Source organism: Citrus clementina, unplaced genomic scaffold, assembly GCF_000493195.1.
Source record: "Citrus clementina cultivar Clemenules unplaced genomic scaffold, Citrus_clementina_v1.0 scaffold_5, whole genome shotgun sequence".
NCBI classification, from domain to species: domain Eukaryota; kingdom Viridiplantae; phylum Streptophyta; class Magnoliopsida; order Sapindales; family Rutaceae; genus Citrus; species Citrus x clementina.
In genome coordinates, this window is record NW_006262201.1 from 36,154,532 (window position 1) to 36,179,172 (window position 24,641).

A 24,641-nucleotide genomic window follows, 5' to 3' on the forward strand; every position below is an offset into this window, starting at 1 on the left:
CAAACTTGCTCTCTAATTATTTTTTTAAAATGCCTAAGTCGCCATACACATGAAAATAAGAATATTCCTAACATGACAGCAAGGAACACCACTAAAATAGCGCCAGGTGGCACGGCGATCGGGGCACACCATATAAATACTCAGGTTTAATTTTTATCAATTATGTTAACACACCTCCAAAAACTAAGGTTTCTTCAACCTCAATACCTCCATTACCGAGAGCTTGCAAGCTCTCTAACCTAAGATAACCCAACTTTGACTTGAGCGTCATAGTGTGGTCGCCGACCACCCCTGACTCCACCTCTGACCTCTTTTTTGGTTGTTTCGCAGGTTTAAGACGAGTTTAACCAGCCCCCCGCACCTGAAGTCAGACCCCCTCCATATCCACCGTCATCTCAATCCTCATTCACTCCACAAAAAGCCTAAACAACCTCCACGCGCCGAACAAGCGAGGCACCCCGTTCCCCAACAAAAACAAATTTATTATTCTTGGTTTGGTTTTGTGGTTTTTTATTCATTGACCCAAAATCAGCCGCAAACATGACCTTAATGGTTTATCTTAATGGAAATTCTACTTATGCCCAACACTTTAGGACTAATTTACCAATTATGTGTAACAAATTATTTTAGAAGTAATTGTCTCTTAATTCAAATTAACTAAACACGTTATGAAATTTATTTCCAAACTTGATTATTTCAATAAAGTGTACCATATAAGAAGAATACTTGCTGTCCTATATCAATTTATCCATCCAGATGATGCAACGCAGACTTTTTCCTTCGAGGAGCAAGTCGAAAGCTTTGTTAATATCGTGGAAGCTCACTTCGTGTGTTATAAACTCGCCCAGATTGAGCTCCTACAAATTAAATCAACCACAGTTAATGTATCACCAGGTTTCACAAGAATACCAAAAGGCCAGCCGAATCAGAATTAGGATCACAGAGATGAAAGGATGAACGTAAATGAACCTTGTCTAGGTACTTCTGGGCGAGAGTAGCAATGTCAGATCTGGGCTTCAGCCCTCCGAAATATGTGCCACAAACGCTTCTGCCTTTAAGAATCTCGATGGAATTCAAAGAAATTGGGGAGCCATGCATCTCCACTCCTAGTATCACCGTCTTGCCCCAGCCCTGATCTCATAATTGTAAATTTATGAATTTCAAGACCAAGAACAAGACAATATGAGCGTACGTGTTTTGCATTACCTCTCGGCTGCTGTTGAAAGCATCATTCATTACGGACGTTAAGCCAATGCACTCGAAGCAATAGTCTGCTCCCCCATCTGTCATTTCCTTTATCACCTGCCCGCAACCCATAAGCCGCTCTCATTTTCGTTGTATTCATTTATTTCTTGAACGTAATCAAATAATAAATACGTATATATAATACTAGAGACTAGCTCCTAGCTAGAGATTAACCTGGCTGACTGTTTTGTCACCACATGTTGCAGGGTTTATAAAGTCAGTGATTCCGAATTTTTTCCCTGCCATTATAAAAGAAAAAAAAAAGCGGGGAATCTGTTTTAAGAACTGGTTTACCTTTTGGAGCTCGTTAAGTTGTAACATATATTAACTCAACAGTTTACTATTAGTAACACACATGTAGTTTTTATTGTTTATACTTTTATGTTACTAGTAGCAACTGTTAGGTTGATATATATTATATAATTATGTAATTTAACAACTATCTTTTCTCTATCATAGAACTGACGTTTGAAATCAACCTACCTATCTCAAATTTTTCAGGATTTATATCAACACCTATAATCTTCGAGGCTCTGTTTAATCTTGCTCCCTCTGCAACCTGTGTGTGTGCATCAAGAAAAATTGCCAAAATCACTTGGGAGTTGGGATTAATTAAAAACTTGAAAAGAGAAGTATTATATATATTGGTTGCATCATTAATTTGCGGCTAAAAGGAGAATCATCCTAGTTCAATGGTAAATCAGTTCTCTTTTCCATTTTGTGATTAGACGTTGGAATCTCTTGTGCACAATATTGAAAATATTTTTTTAAAATAAAGGTTTAAATTAATTAAAAAAAAAAAACAAATGTGTGATTGTTGTTGTACACTAATTATAAAATGTGAGTATCGATGCGCTGAGTTAATTTTAAATAAATTTTAAGATTTTTGTTATGTTATGTAATCATGTAACATTCATGATTATATAGAAGTCATTGAATAAAATTCAACAGTCATGAAAATGATATAATTTTATTATTTTATATTTTTACGACCGTTGAATTTTCATTAACGGCTGCTACGTAATCCTAATATAACAATCTCCAAATTTTAATTGACATGTGAGGTTAAAATTACCGCAAGGCCAACAGCTCCAAGCCCAAATATTGCCACTGTGGACCCTACTTCAACCCCGGCCACCTTCCACGCAGCTCCTACGCCTGTCTTCCACACGGGAATATTTTAGTGTCTTTGCTACCAAAATAAAAATTTAAGCAGAATTTTTTTAATTAAAAAAAAAGTTTCTGAAAGATTAAAGAAAATTGTACTTACCGGTTGACACCCCGCAGCTGAGAAGGCAGGCGATACCGAGTGGGATATGTGGAGTAATCTTGACAACATGGGTAATATCCACAACACTATACTCGGTGAAGCTGGATATGTTAAGGAAATGATGTATAACGTCTCCCTTGAGCTCCCTGAACCTGCTTGTTCCATCCCTCGGCATGTTCGGGCGATACCCGCGGCCAAATTTGGAGCAAGTATTGCTCTTTGAAGACTTGCAGTCTCTGCATTCTCCACAGTCCCTATGAAATATTGGCAATACCAAATCTCTTTCTTTCACTTCTTCCACATACTCTCCCACGCTCTCCACAACCCTTTTAATTTGTTCAAATAAATATATACCATCATTAATTATTAGTCAAGTCAACAGAGCTAAGCAAATGAACTTTAATTTTTTTTTTTTTTAAAAAAAAGAGTGTCACTGGGTTGGTCGGTTGAATTACCCGACGGCTTCGTGTCCGAAAATCACGGGCAGAGGTAATTTAGGTAGCTGAAAAAAATATAACGGTCATGGTGTGATCAAATGGACAGACAAATTAAGGTTCGTTTTTGCAAGAAAATCTTATATTGAGAGTTGAGGGATTTAAATTCGATTACATCAGTTGATGATTTCCAGAAAGTAACATCACTGTGGCAGAGGGATGTGCATAGAATCTTGATCCGAATCTCCCAAGCTTTAGGTGGTTCCACTTCAATTTCCTCTATCACTAATGGCTTCCCTGGGATTCTGCAGATTGCAGCTATATATATATATATATATATGCACACACATGACACAGCAATCAAGTGGTCGACATAAAAAATTACTGCATGAATGAATAATCATGAAACACAACTAGGATTTAGTTATGGAGAAATAGTAGAAGAACCTTTGCATCTTATAACTTTTCCAGCCTTTGGCGATGCAGATTTGTTATTCATGATGTTGCAGGTTTGTTATTTCAGATGCAATGAAGGGTTGGACAGCCCTTGCAATTCAGTTTTGTGGTCTGCTCAATGATTAAAGTGAGAATCATGTCATCGCGCATCATGTTTATCTCTATTAAAATGAAATTGAAAAAATAATAACAATGACTTAAAGTAAAATAAAATAGAATAAATACCCAGCCAACAGAATCATATCTTATCGTATCTTTCGAAAGTACAACTCTGCAATTTATTTAATCAAACTCTTCGACTCTTCGTCAACAAAACCAACACTCACTTACGGATCTAGCTACGTTGCAGATATTGTTAGTAACAGCCAACTGAGCTGAACTGTTCGATTTGAAGATAGAAATCCAACGGTGGGAATCGATTGTCAAAATAAAAGTGCCACCGCATGAAAAGGTTTTATAAAAAGAAATCAACTTACTTCTTTTCTTCCTATCTCTTTCTCCACACTACTTGTGGACTATTTTTTGATTAGCCACAGAAATGCTGCAAAAATTTGGAATTATGCACAAACTTTTCACACCCAAAATTATGTTTGAAAAATTCCCACAGGAAATTGTTAAGGCTATTAATGAAGATGTCAAAATGTCTTTGTCCCGAAAGATTGTCCACTGTAAGCATAAGTTTGTGTTGAAGAATGATTGTTTATAATGAAATAATTATTTCATATGTACAAGAGTTAATAACAATTCCTATACATGAGTTATCCTCACAAGAAAATGTAATGTTGGGATATAAAGGTAATGGAATTGTCTTACTGTTAATTTGCTGAAAATATTAACCCCTTGTACTGTTAATAACAATAATATTATTATGGCTGATGCATTAAACATTGCAAATATCTCACGCATGTCTTCGTGGTCTTTATTTAACTGACCACTCGAGTTAAAATCATAGAAAATACATGAGATTAAAATATTGATTTGAGGTTTGCCCACCACTCTAGATTTTTAAAAAAATGGAAGAATTTCTTTTAATAATGAAAAATTAACTATAGCTCTTTTATTCTTTTTTCTTATAACAATAGTGTTACCTTCTGTGAGACACATTAAAGTAAATGTCTTACACATAACAATTAATACAATTAACCATAATTTTATTATTATTATTTTTTCTTGTTAGGTCACGCCTTTGGATATGATAGATAGGGCATATATTCTAATCTTGATATATAATACAATACATTTTAATACAATACATTTTAGCTATGTTTGAGAGAAAAGATAAGGGCGAATTGGACTAAATTATGTTATTACTATTCTAGTCCCACATTTGAATTGGTAATTGGTCATGAGCTAATTGTTTGATGATAATATTTTATTTCAAATTCGTAGAATAAGTTATCTCATAGTTACCAATGAAATTATTTGAGACTACACTATAAAAATGTATATTTCACCGAAAAAAATTTTTATTACTCATTTATGAGAAAAAAAATGAAAGTAAAGAATAAATTGATTTATAAAATTAAGTAAACACCAATTAATGAGAGCTATATGTCTTAATTATATAATTTTCTACATCATAATTACTAATCCCATTAAATAATTGGTTATTAAAATAAAATTATTTATTTAACTAATTAAATAAATACTAATATTTTGATATAAAGATTATGTAGAGGAACAGTTAAAATAGTTTTACCATGTCGAAAACGAAGATGGGGATTTTCATTTTCAATACGCTTCGTACGTGTGGCAAACTCTAATTTCTTTACTTGTCTTTTCAAGATCTGTTTGTTACACAATCTGTAACGTAGCTAGATCCCTTACGACAAAGCCTCCTCCAGTACCCGGTTCAACTAGAGCTTGCTTAAAGACAAACTGTTGAATCAAATGTTCAACATCTTAACGACACACAGATTCCGCAAGCAAATTTTGAGTAATTTTCTTCATACCCCCACCAACTTTAGCTGCCAAAAATTTTCAACCAAATTTGTATCAAGAAAATGTAGAGCCTTTTAGAATGTCCAATCCCACGCGAAACTATGGCTAAACTAAAATAATCTTTTAATAAACATTAATTATTTATTGACACTATTACGACGTTTTTTGTGTGCGTGTGTGTGAATTGTTGTTGGGGACAATTCATGTATGTATATGATAAAGAGAAGAAGAAACTATTAAAAAAAGAAGGGTTTGAAACATCGCTATACAATTTTATTTTTTTAGTCATTATTTATCCAAACATTTTGCAGTTTTGATATATATTCAGAATTTTCTTAATAATTAAAATAATTTGGTGATGATTTTATTTAAATTTAAATTTTTAATTTACTAAAAAATAGTGTATCTATACCTACTATAAATTAAGTAAATGATGAATAAAATAGGAATTGAAAAATCATCCCCCACATGGCGATTTCCTATCACTACTCTACTAAATTTATTGAGAAATAAGGTGACAAATGAGGAGCGAAATTTTTTAATAGAGTGCAGGATAGTGTATGCCTCCTCACCCCTATCTCACTTCATTGCCATTCTAAGAGCAATTGGAGTAAAGGTTTTTGCAGGATTTTGTTGTAAATAAAAATAAACACAGTGAGATAACAATTTAACGCAATAGGCAACAACAACGTAATACAGCAACTAGGAATCACGAATGAAGAACTGGAAATATAGAAGGGAAAAGAAAATTGAAACAGAAAATAAAAACCCGAGGCCTGCAGCTCAGTTTCCTTAAAATAGATTTATCACCTACTGAAGTGTTTTAGGTCTGCTGGTAACTACTTCTCATAATACAACGGGTACGAATTTCCCGTCAAGCACCGACATGTAATTCCGGCGAACCACGACAGCGGCAAACTCGACCAGAAAACAAGACGAAAAAATGAAGGATGAAAGAAAAATTGCAAGTGCTCTGTGTGCTGGTTTCAGTGTGTTTTTAAAAAAATAAAAGAGAATGGTGCATTTTTATACTCATGTGGTACAAGAATTGAATTTCGGAATTCAATATGTGCAAGCTTGGGTGTTTTTGGGCTGACATTCGCGTACGCACACGAGTTCAACCAAATCGATCATGGATTCGCACCCCCCTATGCACGCGCGTGTGGAGAGAACTTCTATTCTTAAAAGTTTTGTTCATGCATGGTTAAGTGTTTATATATAAACACTATTCCCTTGGCTTCTTTTTCACATGTGGGATAAGCCTCATTTCCTTTCAAATTTCAACTTCAAGGGTAAACTTTGAGAGACAATTTCTCATTCACCCAAGCACCATTTTGAGAAAGTAAAATTACACTTTTGAAGTATTAACGGAATAGAATCCGAACATCACAAGATTTATTACTTTCGCTAAGTAGAACCCACTCAAAATGTGCCCTCAAAATAACATATAGATATGCTATTTTTTCAACATGTGTTTTATGGTTGTTTTCTTAATTATTATTGTTTGAATGTAATTTATTCATTTGCCAGCAAATGTGCAAAAGTATTTGAGAAATTTTGAAACTTATCATCTTTTTTAATCTCGAAGTCCAATAATGTACCAGTTTTCCATTTTACCATAATATTTGTTTATGATGAAAATATGTTTAACTTAAAAGAAATTTTGGATTTAACGTATGGTTGTAAGAGTGAAGAAAAAAAAAACAATTAAGTATCTATATTATCAATAATAGTAAATTACTTCATAAACGTTTTAATAATAAAAAATTAAAAAAGGTGCTAAAAGTATATTTTAAGGGGTTAAAAAAATCCTAATAATGCAGATAGTATATTGTTAAAATTAGTGCGCGGGGGTATTTGGAGAAAGGGGGTTTAAAGACGATATTTAAATGGTGTTAATGGGACAACTCACTCGACATCCTCAATTATCTTTTAGTCTATTTTTACTTTTGTAGCCGATCCCTTATAAGCTCGATATCTCTTTATTGAATGATACGTCTGGGGCCCATAATCCCAATTCATTTTCGATAACTATTCTGGGTCTATAGATTAAATATATCCAAATTAGCAATCATTCTTTTCCTTTAGTTTTCAAGAATATTATATGAATTTAATCGATTGTGCAGTCATCATACCTTCGTCGAAAATTTTATATGCCTTCATTTCACAGAACTTGCGTTACGACAAACGAATTGCCTGCGCAAAAGATTTGAGATCGGTAGCGGGACATACCCAAATAATAATAATAATTAATAACTCATTTAGGTCCTCTCTCTCCATAACCAGCTTGGTTATGCCTGATTACACAGCGCGTTTGGTCCGAAACTGACCCATTAAGAGAAGTTGAATAGTCCACAACCTTAGGAAAGCGATTTTTTAAGCATGCTTCACTACCAGCCCATTAAATACGTTCCCAAAGATAAAGACGACGCCATTAATAATGAGTTGACTCTTATACGTAGAAATCCATTCGAGCTGATGATGGCAATCAAATTGTCTCGTCAATGCTTTAAGTTATTTTGATGGGACGTTGTCACTTGCTGCTGTAGTGTTATTTGAATTATATTGATATTTTCTTTGATTTGTAACAACAAAAAACTAGCAAGGGAGCCGGATTTTTTTTTAGCAAAAATCATCCGACTTTCAAGTCAGCAATTGAGTTTTTATTTTTTTTAAAAAATAATATCTCACACGCACTTGTGATTTGAGTATTTTTATTGGACTTTTCTTATTTCTCCCAACGACCAAAAAAGATCACTTTTTTTCAAGATTTTCTTAGGTTCCTATAGAAAATTGCAAGTGTCGGTTGTTCTTAAATGTGCAACCGTTATTAAATTGAATGCAACACTTAGAATCTACGAGTTAATGTATCTATTCCCGTGTATTTATTGAGCTATAGTTATAACGTCCGATTATGCTTAAATGTTACAACAAGACATGCTCAAATATTATGAACTCTCTCTCAGGTGGGAGCTCTACAGCCTGGGGATTTAACCAACATCGTAGGATGAACTCTCTCCCAGGTGGGAGCTCTACAGCCTAGGGATTTAACCAACATCGTAGGATCAGGCTTGCTGATTATGGTCTCTTGCATATGCGACTAGATTAATGCCTCCTCGATTCTCCATGTTATCTTTGTGACTCCGATATTTGTTGGCTATGTTTTTATACCCCAAACGATCCCTTTAAAATCTTCTCTAAACTCACTCCATTAAATGATATTGAAAAATCTTTTATTGCTACTAGAGCTCACCTTAATTCGAAAAATGTCAATTCTTTTACACAACAATTTTTCTCATTCCAAAATATTCTATAAAACGCTTTTTTCCCCCCGCCCATGTAGTCTTGCTACCCACCATAATCTGTAGATTTATTGGTGATAACAGTTTTGTTAATTGATCAATACAAAATTTTTGCTTTTTGTTCCATATAATTCTTGCTACCCACCACTTTCGCTTCACTTTGTATTTGTGCCATAACATTCCATCAACATTTCTCTTTATCTCTCAGTTTTTCACGATTTGTTTCTCAATCTTCTCAAACTTTGAGGCATAATAAAAACCAATATTGTTTTGATATGGAGGCAACAAAATAAATGCAGGAGTTAATTCGTTGCAAGATTCTTCTTGTACTTGTGTCGAATCATCCTCTGCAACTTTTTAAATTGTGTGGGCGTGTCTAAAAAAAAAAGTTTTGTGAGATGGAAAACATAGGGGTTTAATCATTTAGTTAAATTTATATTTTATACTTTGTTATAGTTACAAGAATGAGGAATTTTATAAGATCACTGAAGGTACTAATAATTCTACTCATCAATAAATTAATCTATATTTTATTAAAGATTATGTATAAAGAGAATTTATCTCAACTTCATGAAATGTTATCATTTTTATGAATTGCCAAATGCGCGACTCTCATGTGTGCGCTTAAGTAACAGCCATAATTGCCAAATGCGCGACTCCCATGTGTGCGCTTCAGTAACACCAAAACGACAGCACACGTTATGCATATGACTGACTTAATGGCTTTGTACGACATTAACATAAATGTCGGTTAGCTTTAGCAATATAGCAAACAACAATGCATATGAACATTTTTCCTCGAAACTACATGTCGGTCGATTGAGTTTGAGTACATATTCACCAATTGTTTATCAACTTTAAAGCTTTATTTTTCATTATCTCTATCAAGTTTCCACTACATTAGAAGGTATATGTCTCTATATGCATCTAAATTTGCGAAAGATTTTCTTTTATACAGTTTTACCTACGGTAGTGGTAGATCGTGACCTAATTGAGATTAATTCAATCATACTTTATTTGTGTACACATCATTGTTAAAAGAAGATATCAATTGGAAAAGTTTTGTCAAGTGAACACACTTCCTCCCTAAATAGTTGTGAGCATATAATTATTTAATTGGTTGTCAAATGTAATACATTATTTGTATATCGATCGATCTTGTTGACATGAGTATTTTCTTATAGTTATAGTTATATAAACTTTGAGCGCCCCCCCCCCCCCCCCAACTCAAAATTAGAGTTAAATTTAGTTTTTTAAAGGAAACTAAAAATTAAGTTAGTTAAATTTAATTGTTTAAAATAAAGTGAAAATTAACTTACTTTTTTCGTCAGGACATTTTAGCCTTTAAATATTTTTTGTTCAATTTTTGTAACCCATTTTTTGGGGGGTCAAAATAACATTTTTTCTCGGATTTATGTAGTCTATGTAGGTGCAGTATTTCCCACCACCTACGCCATAATAAACGTCGATTATAAAATGTAAAGAAGGCTCCAAAATGTGCAAGTCCAACTCAGTCAAAGCCTTTGGCAATTACACAAATAGAAGACCACAACAAACTCTGGAATGAAGAGCGCAACAGCGGACTGACTGCTCACAAGGGGCGCGTTTAGTGTTACGCTTAAAAATGCACATAACACGCAACGTGGAAAAATCTATACCTTCTTATGGGCATGGGCATGGACGACGCAGGTTAGATCTCTCACCAAAACTAAATGGTTTATAAATAGCGCCTGCAAACACTATTTCGGGGCCTTTACTTAAAATAAAACCTGCCCACAATTTTCCCTCATTTTCTTAGCAATCCAAACTGCTTGAGCGTCAAATTATTTTCATCAGTTTTTTCCTTGATGTTTTATATATATATATATATATATATATATATTAGACCTGAGTGAACGAGTTTAGACTGAGGCGAATTTAACATTGCACAATATTTAAAGCTCGTATAAAGTAAACTTACAATGTAATCAAATTAGAAGGTGACCATAATAACCACATCTTATGAATTATATTTAATTAGACGGTAAGTTACAACGATGGCAACTCATCAAAACCGAAATTTCAACGTAACAAACACCTTCAATTTCAAATTGGAAGGACCATTGTCAAAATCAATGAGGTAAGTGTGGTAACGCCTCTTTTACCATTCAACCATGAACCATTCAAGGCTTGAAATGCTTTTTAAGAAAAGACTACGACATGCTTCCTAGCAGAACCCCGGGACTTGCAATCTAATTGCCTTTATTCAACAGATTTATATAAAATATTAAAGAGAGAGAGAGAGAGAGAGAGAGAGGAAGACGTAGGAAAAGGAAAAGTTGATGATGGATCCATGGCCTGTTTTTTTTTTTTTGTTTTTAAAGTTAAAAAAGTGACCCACAACATGATAATTGCTGCGTTGATTCTTGTCACCCATTTCGTACAAGCTGCTGAGTGGAATAATTAAGTGATGTTGTTAACGGGCAACAACAGCTGACGCTGAGCTGAGCTTGCCAATTACAGTCTTTTGCGGTTTTTCCTTTTTTTTTTCTTTTGACCGAAATAGTAACACGCCAGATTATTGTGCTCTTAGAAACTTCCATTGTGCTTTTAAGTTTTAATTAACAGCAAAATTATTGCCATCTATGATTAACAAATTTAAAAGTTACTGTAAATCTTTGATTCAGATAATTCTTTTAGGGGGGGAAAAAAGGAAGAGAGAAATAAAGAGAAAAGGAAAAGCAGATAATAATACATGGAGAGCTGAGAAAGTTGGAGTCTCTGGGACCGGGGAAGATGAAAAAAATGTAAAAATAAATAAATAAATAAATAAAAGGATGGAGCAGCTGATGATAAGCAAGACAAAAACCTTTTGGCAGCCTTGCCTTGCGACTAAAGGAGAGTAGAGAGCACAAAAAAAAGAAAACCACGTTGAAATGGATATGATGAGGCCAAATTTCATTCAACTTGTGGCTCTGGGTGTGCTTTCAAAGTGTACCTTAAACGCCAGTTTGACCAACTTGAAATTTTCGAGAATAGTACAGTTATTATCTGGGTTGGAAATTGGAAATTAGAAATTAATTAATTACACCAATTAAGGAGAGTTAAAACTTCAAATCATGTGGTAATAAGTAAGACTTACTTACCAACAGTAATTCTTCGAAAACAGACAAAACAAGGTTGACGTAGACACGTACAGTGCCACATCACCAGTTAAAATAGTTTGATAAGAATGAGAATTGAGATGAGAAAGAGGGAAGGTGTGAGAGAGAGAGAGAGAGAGAGCGCGCGCGAAGTGCGTGCCTTCTTTTACGGGTCATGTATTGTCTTTTCTCTTCTTTTGAGCATCATCGACTGAATTTATTATTTTATATCAGAAATTGAAAATTCCAAAACACTCACAGCCATATTCTTTCTTTTATCTATCTATCTATCTAGAAAAACTAATACTATATGAGGAGTCAAGACCAGGGCACATCATCACTGTTACAGTCTTCATAGCTCTTCACCTCAATAATTAATATTAAATTAATTATAAAAGCACAATTTATTAGCAGTCTCGTCCCCGAGTCTCTCTACTCGCCGACTTTACTTTAGCCCCAGCTGAGCTAGCGATCCGTCAGACAAATATACGTAGCTGCAGGATTTGCTGCATAGGTTTTAGATCGAGAAAGATTGAGAGAGAGCGAGAGCGTAGCCTTGTTTGGTCTTTTTGCTTGTTTTCTTTTGTTTAATGGATAAGAGCTGCCATTCAGGTGGTGGCGAATCTACCACCACCAGTAGTAACAGCAGCCAGGTGATCTCCAACAGTAACAGAGATCAATACCTCAAGCAGCTCAACAAGCTTTCTCACAAGATCTCCAAACCCTCCTCCTCTTCCTCCTCCTCAGCTACATCTTCAAATCCAATCATCAAGAAATCTAACGCTTTTGACCACCAGAGTCAGCCGCCGCCTCAGCAGAACCTCCAGCAGCCGCCGGTCTACAATATCAACAAGAACGACTTCCGAGATGTGGTCCAGAAGCTGACCGGTTCGCCGGCTCACGAGCGCTTCTCCGCGCCTCCTCCTATTCACCAGCCCAAGCCTCCCAGCTCTCGTCTCCAGCGCATCCGCCCTCCTCCCCTTGCTCACGTTAGCAACCGCCCCCCTCCCATGCTATCGTGCGCCGCCCCCGCTCCTCCTCCTTCTCTTAATCCTTCCGCTTCCGCCTCCGCTGTCAGCAACAACAGCTTCATCCAACGGCCAGCAGCGCCTCTCTCTCCACTCCCGCCTTTACCGGCTGTACACGCGGCGGCCGAGTCTCCTGTTTCGGCCTACATGCGGTACCTTCAGAGCTCGATCTCAGCTGCTGATCCGAACTCCAAGACGCAATTTTCGGGATTCTCTCCGCTGGCACCGCTTGTTTCGCCTCGATGGAACAACGCTAATGGGCAGGGAGTCATGCCCCCACCATCGTCGTCACAACAGCAAATGCCGGAGCCGCAATCGCAGTCGCAGTTTCCATTTCCATCGTCACCACTGCCGTTCGGTTGCTTGAATTCACCTCGCTCACCGTACCCTTTACTCTCTCCGAGTTTGCTGTTTTCACCGACGTCGGGTCAATTAAATTTTCCGCTCTCGCCGACGGTGCCTGTGCCCAGCCCCAGATGGAGAGGCCTTTGAGGTAAGCAAAACAAAAATAATTAGATAGAACGTTGTCGTTTCTTGGGGCTTCAGGGTATTAAAATTGTTACCTACTTTTTGTGTTTGTACATTTGTTCTGGGGTTAGGGGGTTTAGAATTAAAATATTTGATTACTAGTTGTTGGATTGGGAACAAATATAGTCGGGCACTGGTTAGTTAGGGTTTGTTTTGTAAATGTTGCTCTCAATCAAATGAAAGGTGTGGGAAAAGAAGAATAGACTTCCGTTACTGCCATCACAAATTACAAGGGATATCTTCTTCTTGTTTTTTTTCCCTTTTTTTCTCTTTTTTACTCCAGCAGTGTAAAATTTTAGAAACAATTACTCTATTATAAATTTGAGTTAGTTTTCGACTTTTGTGATGCATTTTTGGGCTGTGAATTCATGGATTTCTTTGCACTTTGATATGATCACTTTCATGTGGGAAATTTTTCCTATCTATAGTGGGAGTACTTGTAGTCTGATGAATTGATGTACCAACTAGGTCTTGGATATCTGATCCATGCTAGCAACTTTGCTCATTTTAGTATCTTCAAAATGTAAATCTAAGAATGCGCACAAAGTAATGTGGGGCAATGGTTCCCGAGTGAATTGTTTCTGTGAACTATGTTTGGGAGAAGTCTTTCTGACAGGTTTTTAAGAGATGCTTTGAAGGGTATCCTTGTCATCCGTTTTTGGGTGGGCTATATGAAGTTGCGAGTGTGTGGCAGTATGACATATACTTGCTACTTGCTACTTGCTTCAATTTCTATTTTAGCTGTCGCTTTCTCTGTGGAATAATGATCTGGAGTTCCCTGCTGTTTTCAATGTTCTAGTCTATCGAATGGAATATGCATTGAGTAGGTTTACTCATTTCTTTTAGGTGGTTTATTTGTTGCTAATTTCAAATATTCATACTCTTGGTGGGCTAGAAGGCTCTGACCTTTTTCCCCTCTTTTAGAGTTCTTTGTGGGGTGATTTGTGTATTATTATAAGGTGTTTTTGTGGCTGCAAATCCTCCATATATGTTATTCTATCACTCTTCATTTGCAGTTTGTCATTAGTGTGGCTATAAGATTCATTGAATTTAGGCTTAAGAATTAATATTAGAGGTCTGTTGATTGATGATGAGGTCTGTGCAAGTGTATGATTGAGCGTAGGAGTCATATGACTTACATTTAGCGCTTCATGTAGTGTTTGACATATGCTTCACCTACTATATCATATTGCAACTTCCATGAAAAGTCCTTTTGATGGGATTTTTTATTTGTGGTGGTGAAGAAGAGTCGGCAGACCATTTTCTAATTAGATGATTGGGTGTTTGAAGTAAAAGTTAACTTTACCATGTTGAGTTTTGACAACAGTGGTCTAATTTTGAAGTTCATATAGAGAATTAATCAATTGAATGGTTCAACTTAATACGGCCAAATGATTAAACTTCTTGATTGTAGGAGTATTGATTGTTTGATTGATACTTCCTTTGAAGTGAAACATGGGTTTCAATTGGGGCTATTATCTGCTTTAATCACAAGAATTTTCCATGCCAGTTGCCCGATGAAGCTCTTGCTCTGAAAAGTGGTTGTGCCTGCTGACTAGGGGATGCATGTAAGTGTTTGGAACCGATTTCTCTTAATTAAATTTTACCTCGAAGACGCAAGCATCATAAATCAAAATTTTCTTTTGTAGCAGATAGAATTGGTTAAACCATTATCGGGCTGTGGCACCTATTGTGGTGAACCAATAGGGAACGCTGCTTAATGGTCATGCATAACTGCATTTCGGGAAAATGAGCATTCCTTTGGAATGGCCGTTCTAGCCAGTTCTACAAAATCAATCATATGAGCCGTTGATTTTTGCAAGAATGCTGTTCCGCTCGTTTTAGATTATCTCTTTTCAAGTCTATCACAAAAGTTCCATGGGATGCTTACGTTAAGAGCAATGATAAGATATTTTAAATTTTTTATTTAAAATAACTATCTCAAATGATGAGGTATTTATTAATTGATTTGTAATTCTTTATAAAATCTAAGTAAATTGATGTATTATCTAACTAATTAAATGATGAATGCTATCATTTGGAATCATATTTGGGATAAAAAATTTGAAACATGTCTTCTTAAGTGAATAGGCATTTTAATTGCTTATATTTAAAGTTGAGAAAAAATCTTCAATTCATAATATGTGAAAATTGATGCAATTGAAACAGCCGCAAAAACATTCTTTGAAAGAAAAATGTGGCAGATGATGGACAATGAAGGGTGTTCGGGTGAGCGAAAAACGACAATAACAAACAACTTACTGAGAACAAGTTGACAATAAAATATTTCCATCTTGTTCTCGGCTATTTTCAATCAAGATGTATAATTTTCCATCAAGCAACTCGCGCATGCCAGCTCTGGGAATGGTGGAAAATAGAATCGATGGCGTTGAACCACCCTTGAATTCATGCTGAAGCATGAGGATATGAAAGAAGGATCACTTGCAGGAAAACTGAAAAAACCCACCGCATCACTTTCTTTAGATGATACTTGTTGCATCATGGATGACGCACTAGAACCCAAGGACACAACCTTGGAGGATCCGCCCTGGAATGACCGAAAGAAAACAACGGCCAAAAAGCAAAGCCAACTACGAACTCTTATTATTAAATTAATTAGAAAGACTTCTCCACTCTCCATTCCCATATAAGAATTGGTCAAAATAAGAATTCATGCCACTCCATGTGGTCCCACCTTACCAACAACTGAAGAATTTGTATTTTGTAATGTGCCAATGGAATTCAATTCCATACACCAGAGTTTACAGCATTCCATACCCATGAAGTAAGATTACAAGAAAGTTGCAACTAAACTTACAAAAACTAGCCTAAAAACACAAACAAAAACAGTATGCAATCAGTATCTAAAAAAAGTCAGCCAAGTTGATTCACCAGCTATTAAACTGAAGACCAATCATACGTGCATGTACAGACTACAGATACAGATGATGCAAATGCCAATTCCCTAACACTCTCAGGGAGCACTGATCTCAAGTAAACAAGAACCAAAAAGTTAACATGCACAACATAGATATAAGATTTCGATATCTTCATGAAAAAGAAAAATAGTGGAGCATTCAAAACACAGAATAGAAGGGGCAAAAAAAAAAAAGGAGAAAAGAAAAAAGAAAACTTAGTACATTCATAATTCAATAACCAAGAGAAGAATGCCTAAATATTCAAAAGCAGGAAAACTAGCAACAAACATCTTCTCCCTTTAAAAACAGTGGAGAAAGTTCAATCCCATCTGAATTCTCACTGTTGTTCGCTTTCAGGCTTGGCCGCTTCTTTAATCTCGTCTGCTCCATCATCCTGATCAAAAACCAGAAATTGTTCAACATCAAAACAAACATCATTTCTAAACGTACAAAAGTGAGTGGAAAAACAGACTGAATATAGGACCTGCATGTCGGAGGTCCACAGAGTGAGGTTGTCACGAAGAAGTTGCATGATCAAAGTGCTATCCTTGTAGGACTCCTCACCCAGGGTATCCAACTCAGCAATTGCCTCGTCAAAAGCCTGGTAAATGCAACAACAGAACACAACAAAGCAAGCAAACTTATTAATTTGAAAACAGTAAATCATACACTATTTAATTGCTTTGTAGAGAATGCTAGAACTTATTAAACAAAGGCTATATCTGGTAAGAATTTTAATATCCGCAAACAGTACAAAGATCAGAATTCAATAACTAAAAGAGTATTCATTAATGAACCAAATACAATAAAATCAACTTGCCATTCTTCTTACACTTATAACTATTTTTGAGTGTAGTATCTAACAATTTACTAGGAAAGCTATAAGCCAGTTGCAGTTGCGAAACATCTTTTGTGTCCCATGCTTCAATAAACAAACAATGTGCATTATACCGCAAAGCTAAAGAGCCGAGGTTCTTTCTGCTAACGCTTTTAGGTTATCCATCCAAGGCATGCACGATGCAGCTACCTATTAATTAATGCAAACCAGGAACAATTAGTTTCGGTTCAGGTTTGCATACCTGCTTGGCCAAATTGCAAGCACGATCAGGAGAGTTCAGGATCTCATAGTAAAACACAGAGAAGTTCAGAGCCAGTCCTAAACGGATGGGATGAGTCGGAGCCAATTCTGCATTTGCAATATCCTGCAACAAGCAACATAAAATGAATATACCACCACCAAAATTATATCATACACAGGAAAAGCCAGAGCAATATCCTCAAAGAAAGATTAAATTCCATATCTAAACTACATCTACTAAACAGCTAATAAAGGTAGCTATTGAATCTAAACTATATTAAAAAAATGCATTAATTAGAAAATAATATCAATCTACAAGGGGGGGGGGGACTTGAAAGCAATAAATATAACAAAGTCAAAAAAAAAATTGCTCGAGATTTCAGAAGGAGATGATAGATAACCTGAGCGGCTTTATAAGCAGTGAGGGTACTCTCGGCGGCTTCCTTACGCTCGGCTCCGGTCTTGAACTCAGCCAAGTACCTGTGATAATCTCCCTTCATCTTCAAATAGAAAACCTTGGAGTCACCAGAAGAAGCGCAAGGAATGAGGCGGGAGTCAAGAAGCTTCAAGATGCCGTCGCAGATCGAGGAAAGCTCGGTCTCGATCTTGGAGCGGTAATCTCGGATCGTGGAGACGTGGTCCTCGTTGCCGCGGCTCTCCTCTTTCTGTTCGATGGAGGAAATAATGCGCCAGCTGGCACGGCGGGCGCCGATGACGTTCTTGTAAGCGACGGAGAGGAGGTTGCGTTCCTCAACGGTGAGTTCCTCGCTGCTCTCGACGGAGGCGGAGACTTTTTCCATGAACTCGACCATTTCCTCGTAGCGCTCGGCTTGCTCAGCGAGCTTCGCCATGTAGACGTTCTCCTCGCGAGGCGAAGGCGTGGGTGTGGCTGCGGCGGCCATTTGTCTTTTTTTTTTTTTTTTTGGTTGATGTGGTTGTCGTTTGAATGAATAGATCTGAGGGAGAGAGAGTTTGTTTTGAAATTGGGGGAGAGAGGGGGGATTAATTTTTGGGGGTGGAGTTGGGACTGTTGGAATGGGAGGGGAAAGGGGAAGCGATGATCGCGTTGATGAAGAGAGAGAAACGGGGGAGATTGATTGTGGGCCGTTGGATTCCTGAGAGTGATGGCCAGGTAAAAGTAGTTCCAATCAAGCTGGCATACACGGGGATTTTGATTCTGGCAAGGCAGGCTTAAAAGTTGGCTTTTACCCCTTTTTGCTTTCATTAATATAATTCATTTTCTGTTCTTTCTTTAAATTTAAATTTTGAAAGGCAGGTGGGTCTGTTCGTTTGGGCTGCCCACTTGAAAGCGGGCTGGCTCCGAGGGAGAATGGTCACGTCTGTTTTTTTTTTTTTTTTTTTTTTTTTATACCAAGACAATGGATAATTTCGTAAATCTACCTCTGACGTCACCACTATTATGGCACACGGATAAGCTATTAAGTTGTTTTCACCAGCTTTGGTTTGAAGTTTATCCACTTGGTTAAATCGAAGTGACTGGAAACACAGAACAACTATGTTAAATGCCGTGAGCCATGCACATGTACATGTACAGTCTAGAAATTTAGATTATGACTTGATTAAGATGAGCCGTTTGTTTGTCGAAATGCTGACTGGGTGGGTTATATGAAAGACGAAGCAGAAAATGTTGAATTTTATAGAATATACAACGGCCAAGGGGCCAGTTCGACAAATTGTGGAGCATTTCGAGAAAAAAAATGTCCGCTTTCTTATTTTATTTTTGGTTTTGGGGGGCGTGGAATGCATGAATACGTCGGTGCCACGGAACACAACATGATTAGTTGCCCGAATTGTCCAACGATTTGTAAAATTTTCTTCAACACGTAGCTTCCATTTCACAGACCCTTTGGCTTTTGAGTGTTGTTGTAGTCTAAGCTAAAAGCCAAACTCCGAATTACGATTATTGAAGTTGTTAACTCTAGTGTTTGATATATTTCCAAGGGTATTTGATGAAATGTCCGAATGACTAGTTTTGGAGGGGAAAACTCAGCTTTGATGAAAGAGCAGTGAATCAGGAAAATGAATGGTGACGTAGAATTGAAGATTACAGCCGGAAATCATAGGTTGAAAGAATGAGGGATTTGGGGGGTAAGAACAATGAACATTGTCCATGCAAGAACAGTTGCTCCAAACCAAAGATCAATTTGTAGCCATTAATTAAATCATAGTTAGATACAGCTGTGAATTAGTACAATGTTACTTGTATTAAACCCAAAAAAAAAAAAAGGCTGATATATATTTATAACATTGCTCTTCAGTCTCTTTCTGTGTTTATTTTTTGGTTTAGTTTTTCAGTGCTAATATCCAGCCCAAAGTGTACTTGTCTGTGGAAATATAAAACAGCCAGCATGGAGAAATAATCTAATGCAACTACGATGACTTTATAACCTTAATTTTATATTATATTACCACATTCACTGGATATTAAACTGATCGAGATGAGCTTTTGGAGCGGGCCACTAACTATATGAGAAATGGCTGTTTTTGCGTCATTGGTTGGACACTGCGGTGCCGAGCCAACTGTGCATATTAATTCCGAACATTTTGGTAACGCTTAACGAGTGACTGCTAGTGCGTTGCTTCCTTTGACCTTAACCCACTTACATATTTCTTTTCTACAATAAAATTTAGTCTTGGAATAACATCAACAGCTCTAATGATAATAATAAAACTCTCCCCAAAAAAAAAATTATCAAAAACACCACAAGGTTGTTTTGTTATGTCAAATAAATGCCCATATTTTGGTTAGCACAGCTGCAACGGTAATTGTGGATGATGATTGTTTTTTTGAATGGTTGGTAATTATGGGTTTGAACTTTGAACTTTGAAATAGCCCAAATATCATAAGACATTCCGACATGTCCCAAAACTTAACCTACTTTTTGACTAATAATTTGTTTCATTACATAATCTTAACAAAAACTGTCTCACAATTTAAAAGTCGGTCCATCATACATTTATACTCCTAATCAAAAATCAACAAAATAAAGGGTGCTGCTCACAGGTGGCAGGTCAATGAAGTAGCAGCTATCTATCTTATTTATTTATTTATTTTTATGGCGAATCTTACCGCTCAAATTTGGCGTTTGGCCGCTGCCCACTAGCCCCACTAAACGGTTTCTGTAATCAGTAATCTATATAAATAAATTTATTTAGAAATGTTAGTTGCGTTGGTCTCGGGCAGAAGAAGAATTTTTGTGTACCTACCACACCGATGGTCATTTCACTAACGTTTTCTTTACTATTTAAAGTAGGCTTTAGGTAAGACTCTCTCCCCCAATCTTTACACGTGCCAAATCTTTCCCTAATGTCGTAACTGCAGTCAAAATAATCTTAAATCTTTTACTTTCTTCTGCTTCCAAGACTTTTTAACTTAATGATGACGGTAACTTGCAAGCCGCGACCTCTGTTACCGGCTTGAGTTTCAGAAGCCTTTTTCTTTTTTTGGTCCTTCAAGTTCAAGCCTTGCAAAGAAGAGGAAATCATGGAGAGATATGAGATTGTGAAGGACATAGGGTCTGGGAACTTTGGGGTAGCCAAGCTTGTCAGAGACAAATGGACAAGGGAGCTTCTTGCTGTTAAGTTCATTGAGAGAGGCCAAAAGGTTTGGGAATATTGAATTGGACTAATTTTCCTATCTGGGTTTACCATCTTTTCCTCTTGGCTCTCTGTTTTTGGTTGATTGAGGTGTTTTGTTGGTCTTGCAGATTGACGAACATGTGCAGAGGGAAATCATGAACCACAGATCATTGAAGCATCCTAATATTGTCAGATTCAAAGAGGTATGGTTTTAAATGTCTAGATTTCTGAAAATGCTAATTTTCTTCTGTTGAGTGCTTAGATGCTGCATGCAATAGCAGCCAGTGTTCTGTTTGCATGTGCAAAGGTAACCTCTCTGGGTGTTCAGCTGCCCCGACCTTGTTTCCCGCTATATTTGTTTAACCATAAAATAGAAATTTTCTCTTCCAAATTCTGTTGCGCGTTTATTTCTTGATAATTAACTTCAAACTACAAGCCTGTTTTGAGTTACCTTTATGGAAATGAAGCTACATAGCTTGCCAAAAATGCTACTAAATATATACACCAAATAGCATATGGCAGTTTGAAGTTAGTTATCTTGATGTTTCCCCTTCATTTTTAGATTATACGGGGTTGAAGTTTCAGGGCTTTGTTATTGGATAATCTACCTTCATGCTTAACTGGATATACCTGCATAACTTTTTGTCTTTAGCATCGGAAAGCCAAGATGAGAACCAATTCAATAGGTTGAACAACCCCCTTCACTTTATAGACCTCTATGCTCAAATTAGTATGAATCATTGCAAACTTAGTGTGATTATCAAAATCTGTTTTAGTTCAATAGCAAAATAGTAATAATGAATATGTACATTGCATTTTGGGAAAGAGGATTCTACATATGATTTTTGAGGCTACTCTTTGTAGGTTCTGCTGACCCCTACTCATCTAGCCATAGTCATGGAATATGCTGCTGGAGGAGAACTGTTTGAGAGGATATGCAATACTGGCAGATTCAGTGAGGATGAGGTAAAGCATAAGGAGAACGATTCATTTGACATATTTGCTTCACATAATATTTTGTTTCCTGGCTGTTTCACGGAGCAATTTTCATCCTAAATTCTTTCTGTGTGGCATTTGAAAAGAGTGCTTATGATTGTATATTTTCTAAGAGTTTGTTAATAACTAAAATTTGATTCATACGATTTTCTTATACTCTTATTCGTTTTTGCATCAGGCAAGGTTTTTCTTCCAGCAACTGATATCAGGAGTCAGTTATTGCCATTCTATGGTACTAAGTTTAATCCTTCTTCATTAAGATGTCCTTCTTTCAATAAATTGCAGTGTCTGACTTAAAGAGTTCTATGTTTTGCAGCAAATTTGTCACAGAGATCTCAAGCTTGAGAATACACTCTTGGATGGCAGCACTGCTCCACGTGTTAAGATATGTGACTTTGGGTACTCGAAGGTAATTATATTTGCTGATGCTAAAGAATCACGTCAAGCAGTCAAAATTAATAATGTTTACTCACTAATTATTCTTGTCTTATTTTGTAGTCTTCTGTGTTGCATTCTCAACCAAAATCTACAGTAGGAACCCCAGCATACATTGCACCCGAAGTTCTAACTAAAAAAGAATATGATGGGAAGGTAAAATCCCATCTATCTTTCGCATTTTATTGGTGCTTGATCATTTGATTTAATTAACAAATGGAAAGATGTCTCTATTTCTAATCCTCAAGAACAACAGATTGCAGATGTTTGGTCTTGTGGGGTCACCTTATATGTGATGCTAGTTGGGGCATATCCTTTTGAAGATCCTGAAGATCCAAAAAACTTTAGAAAGACAATCGGTGTGAGTATTTACATGGACTGTTCACTGGTGTTCCTGAGTTGCACTCTCATTTCATTCTTATTTTTTGAAGGTTTCTGTTAATAATTTATTGCTTATTGCAGCGAATACTCAGTGTCCACTACTCATTTCCAGATTATGTTAGAGTTTCCCTGGAGTGTAAACATCTACTTTCTAGGATTTTTGTGGCAAATTCCGAAAAGGTAATTTAGCGTCTGTGAAACTGAAAATGTAGCCAGCGGATTCCAACTTAAACATATAAGCTAGTTCAGCAGGCATGGGGAAGGATAAAGCAATGTCTTACTAGTCCCGTAACCACTATAATTTCATCTGCAAGTCCAAACACACAGTTTAATGTTGTTTATTATGTAAAGTTTACTTGCTAGTCATGCTACAAATTTTAGCACTTTTGTTGTAGGTATCTATGATTTGAGATATAGATGCATTCATACAATTGAGATAACATGCATTGTTAACTTCAGTCTGGTTATTTCTTTGCAGAGAATTACTATTCCAGAAATCAAAAACCATCCATGGTTCTTAAGAAACTTGCCCATAGAGCTTACAGAAGGAGGGAGCTGGCAAAGCCATGATGTAAATAACCCATCCCAAAGCCTTGAAGAAGTGCTGTCCCTAATACATGAAGCCACAAAACCCCTTGAGGCTCCCAGAGTCGGGGGACATTTACTTGGTAGCAGCATGGAACTTGATGACTTAGATGCTGATGCTGATCTTGAAGATACCGAGACAAGTGGCGATTTTGTGTGCCCATTGTGATCAAAGCATATAAATAAAGAGGTATTGTTTTCACCATCGCAAGAATCAGAATTTCGTTAGTGAATATGATTAAGTGATTACTCTATTACAAATCCTTTGTTTTAACATTTGGCACATTTATATATGATCTTTCTGTATCACCTGTGTTGTATAGGTATTAATATAATATCTTCTTTTTTTTTAACTACAATTATATGCTGTTGGGAAAAGCATATCATAAAGCGACCTGATATATATATAATATGATTGTAGCACCTTCTAAATGTGTTGACGTGTAGGATTATTCATTCAGACTCCATGGATACTTCTAGGGCCAGTTTCCTTTTTCATTTGTTGAATAAAGAAGGTTGAAAGTATTTCTTTTTGCTTATCTTAACATCATAATTTATATTGTACCAAGAAGTCGAAAACCTGCTAAACTAATTATTGTTTATTATAACGATCTTCAAAAATGCTATCAACAGCTTGAAGAAGCGAGTGCTTTTTATCCTCACTTTCGTTCTTCTGCATCCAACGGGCTATAGAGTATGAGAGGTTTTTCTTTTATCTTTTTTTACCTCCGATTTTCTTTCTTTTTTTTTGGGCGGGGGGGGTTGTGGGGGTGGAGGGGCCTGTGGGTTATCTTGTATAAGAGGCAGGGTGCCCTGTTACTGTTGAATTTGTATATAAGAATTTATACAATATATTGTTTCATAGTCACAGCCAATAATGATAAAGTAGCCATGTTTTGAATGTCTCAATAGTGGACCCATGCTGTGAAAAGTGTACGCCTTCAATTTTATGCAAATTTGAAGAATTAAATTAATTAGTCCATAGTGCAGTTCATGAAATGCTACAGGAATTTGAATCAATCAGACATTACATCACCTACCTGAAAGTCCTTGTTGATCGATAATTGGTACTGTGGCAAAATAGAGTATAAAAATTCAAACACGGAAATGAGAAGCTGAGCTTGCCTTCATGTGGGTACATTCAGTGGCATGCTTGATGATTCGAACGCCAAGACAATGGCTCCAACAGATTTATTACAGTAGCTCAATTTAAGCGTTAGATAATGTTACTTTCAAATTCTTATTTTCTTTTCAAATGATTTATAGAGTTCATGTGTAAGTGTAACCAACCACTCAAGGAAAGGAAGACATAACAAAGACCA

The 24,641-nt window shown here is 36.3% G+C and overlaps 4 protein-coding genes across 9 annotated transcripts; 2 read left to right on the plus strand and 2 right to left on the minus strand.

Moving 5' to 3' along the window:
• Positions 1-726: 726 nt before the first annotated feature.
• LOC18042459 (alcohol dehydrogenase-like 2) lies at positions 727-3,691 on the minus strand. Of its 2 annotated transcripts, XM_024184947.1 has the most exons (11): positions 3,631-3,691; positions 3,397-3,516; positions 3,125-3,267; positions 2,971-3,017; positions 2,516-2,841; positions 2,321-2,403; positions 1,729-1,804; positions 1,420-1,484; positions 1,207-1,302; positions 970-1,131; positions 727-857 (listed from the first exon to the last, which is right to left on the minus strand). In XM_024184947.1, the coding sequence occupies exons 2-11, from the start codon at positions 3,446-3,448 to the stop codon at positions 735-737; spliced, it is 1,173 nt and encodes a 390-aa protein (XP_024040715.1). In that variant the 5' UTR covers positions 3,449-3,516; positions 3,631-3,691; the 3' UTR covers positions 727-734. The 2 variants fall into 2 exon arrangements, with proteins under 2 accessions (XP_024040715.1, XP_006433936.1); XM_006433873.2 differs by lacking the exon at positions 3,631-3,691 and having other exon boundaries at positions 3,397-3,569.
• An 8,208-nt stretch (positions 3,692-11,899) lies between these two features.
• Positions 11,900-15,243, plus strand: LOC18042460 (VQ motif-containing protein 9). Of its 3 annotated transcripts, none has more exons than XM_024184948.1 (3): positions 11,900-13,291; positions 14,837-14,894; positions 14,976-15,243. In XM_024184948.1, the coding sequence occupies exon 1, from the start codon at positions 12,361-12,363 to the stop codon at positions 13,288-13,290; it is 930 nt and encodes a 309-aa protein (XP_024040716.1). In that variant the 5' UTR covers positions 11,900-12,360; the 3' UTR covers position 13,291; positions 14,837-14,894; positions 14,976-15,243. The 3 variants fall into 3 exon arrangements, with proteins under 3 accessions (XP_024040716.1, XP_024040717.1, XP_006433940.1); XM_024184949.1 differs by having other exon boundaries at positions 14,979-15,243; XM_006433877.2 differs by lacking the exon at positions 14,976-15,243 and having other exon boundaries at positions 14,741-14,842.
• A 1,096-nt stretch (positions 15,244-16,339) lies between these two features.
• Positions 16,340-18,527, minus strand: LOC18040288 (14-3-3-like protein). 2 transcript variants are annotated; one of them, XM_024184951.1, is made up of 4 exons: positions 17,724-18,521; positions 17,324-17,446; positions 16,729-16,845; positions 16,340-16,638 (listed from the first exon to the last, which is right to left on the minus strand). In XM_024184951.1, the coding sequence occupies exons 1-4, from the start codon at positions 18,222-18,224 to the stop codon at positions 16,582-16,584; spliced, it is 798 nt and encodes a 265-aa protein (XP_024040719.1). In that variant the 5' UTR covers positions 18,225-18,521; the 3' UTR covers positions 16,340-16,581. The 2 variants fall into 2 exon arrangements, with proteins under 2 accessions (XP_024040719.1, XP_024040718.1); XM_024184950.1 differs by having other exon boundaries at positions 16,340-16,845; positions 17,724-18,527.
• A 2,146-nt stretch (positions 18,528-20,673) lies between these two features.
• On the plus strand, positions 20,674-24,044 carry LOC18040289 (serine/threonine-protein kinase SAPK2). 2 transcript variants are annotated; one of them, XM_024184918.1, is made up of 10 exons: positions 20,674-20,947; positions 21,051-21,125; positions 21,787-21,888; positions 22,097-22,150; positions 22,235-22,327; positions 22,417-22,509; positions 22,610-22,714; positions 22,816-22,914; positions 23,213-23,509; positions 23,953-24,044. In XM_024184918.1, the coding sequence occupies exons 1-9, from the start codon at positions 20,828-20,830 to the stop codon at positions 23,486-23,488; spliced, it is 1,017 nt and encodes a 338-aa protein (XP_024040686.1). In that variant the 5' UTR covers positions 20,674-20,827; the 3' UTR covers positions 23,489-23,509; positions 23,953-24,044. The 2 variants fall into 2 exon arrangements, with proteins under 2 accessions (XP_024040686.1, XP_006433942.1); XM_006433879.2 differs by lacking the exon at positions 23,953-24,044 and having other exon boundaries at positions 20,675-20,947; positions 23,213-23,628.
• Positions 24,045-24,641: the final 597 nt, after the last annotated feature.

Bases quoted from the DNA above. Each gene is read 5' to 3' on its own strand.
- LOC18042459 (XM_024184947.1), bottom strand. From the start codon at position 3,448: ATGAATAACAAATCTGCATCGCCAAAGGCTGGAAAAGTTATAAGATGC. The intron at 3,268-3,396 runs GTTCTTCTACTA...ATATATATATAG, and splicing joins AAAAGTTATAAGATGCAAAG to CTGCAATCTGCAGAATCCCA. The intron at 2,404-2,515 runs GTAAGTACAATT...TGTGGAAGACAG, and splicing joins CAGCTGCGGGGTGTCAACCG to GCGTAGGAGCTGCGTGGAAG.
- LOC18042460 (XM_024184948.1), top strand. From the start codon at position 12,361: ATGGATAAGAGCTGCCATTCAGGTGGTGGCGAATCTACCACCACCAGT.
- LOC18040288 (XM_024184950.1), bottom strand. From the start codon at position 18,224: ATGGCCGCCGCAGCCACACCCACGCCTTCGCCTCGCGAGGAGAACGTC. The intron at 17,447-17,723 runs GTTATCTATCAT...TGCTTGTTGCAG, and splicing joins CTGCTTATAAAGCCGCTCAG to GATATTGCAAATGCAGAATT. The intron at 16,846-17,323 runs GTATGCAAACCT...TGCATTTACCAG, and splicing joins CTTGCAATTTGGCCAAGCAG to GCTTTTGACGAGGCAATTGC.
- LOC18040289 (XM_024184918.1), top strand. From the start codon at position 20,828: ATGGAGAGATATGAGATTGTGAAGGACATAGGGTCTGGGAACTTTGGG. The intron at 22,328-22,416 runs GTAATTATATTT...CTTATTTTGTAG, and splicing joins GTGACTTTGGGTACTCGAAG to TCTTCTGTGTTGCATTCTCA. The intron at 22,510-22,609 runs GTAAAATCCCAT...CAAGAACAACAG, and splicing joins AAAAAGAATATGATGGGAAG to ATTGCAGATGTTTGGTCTTG.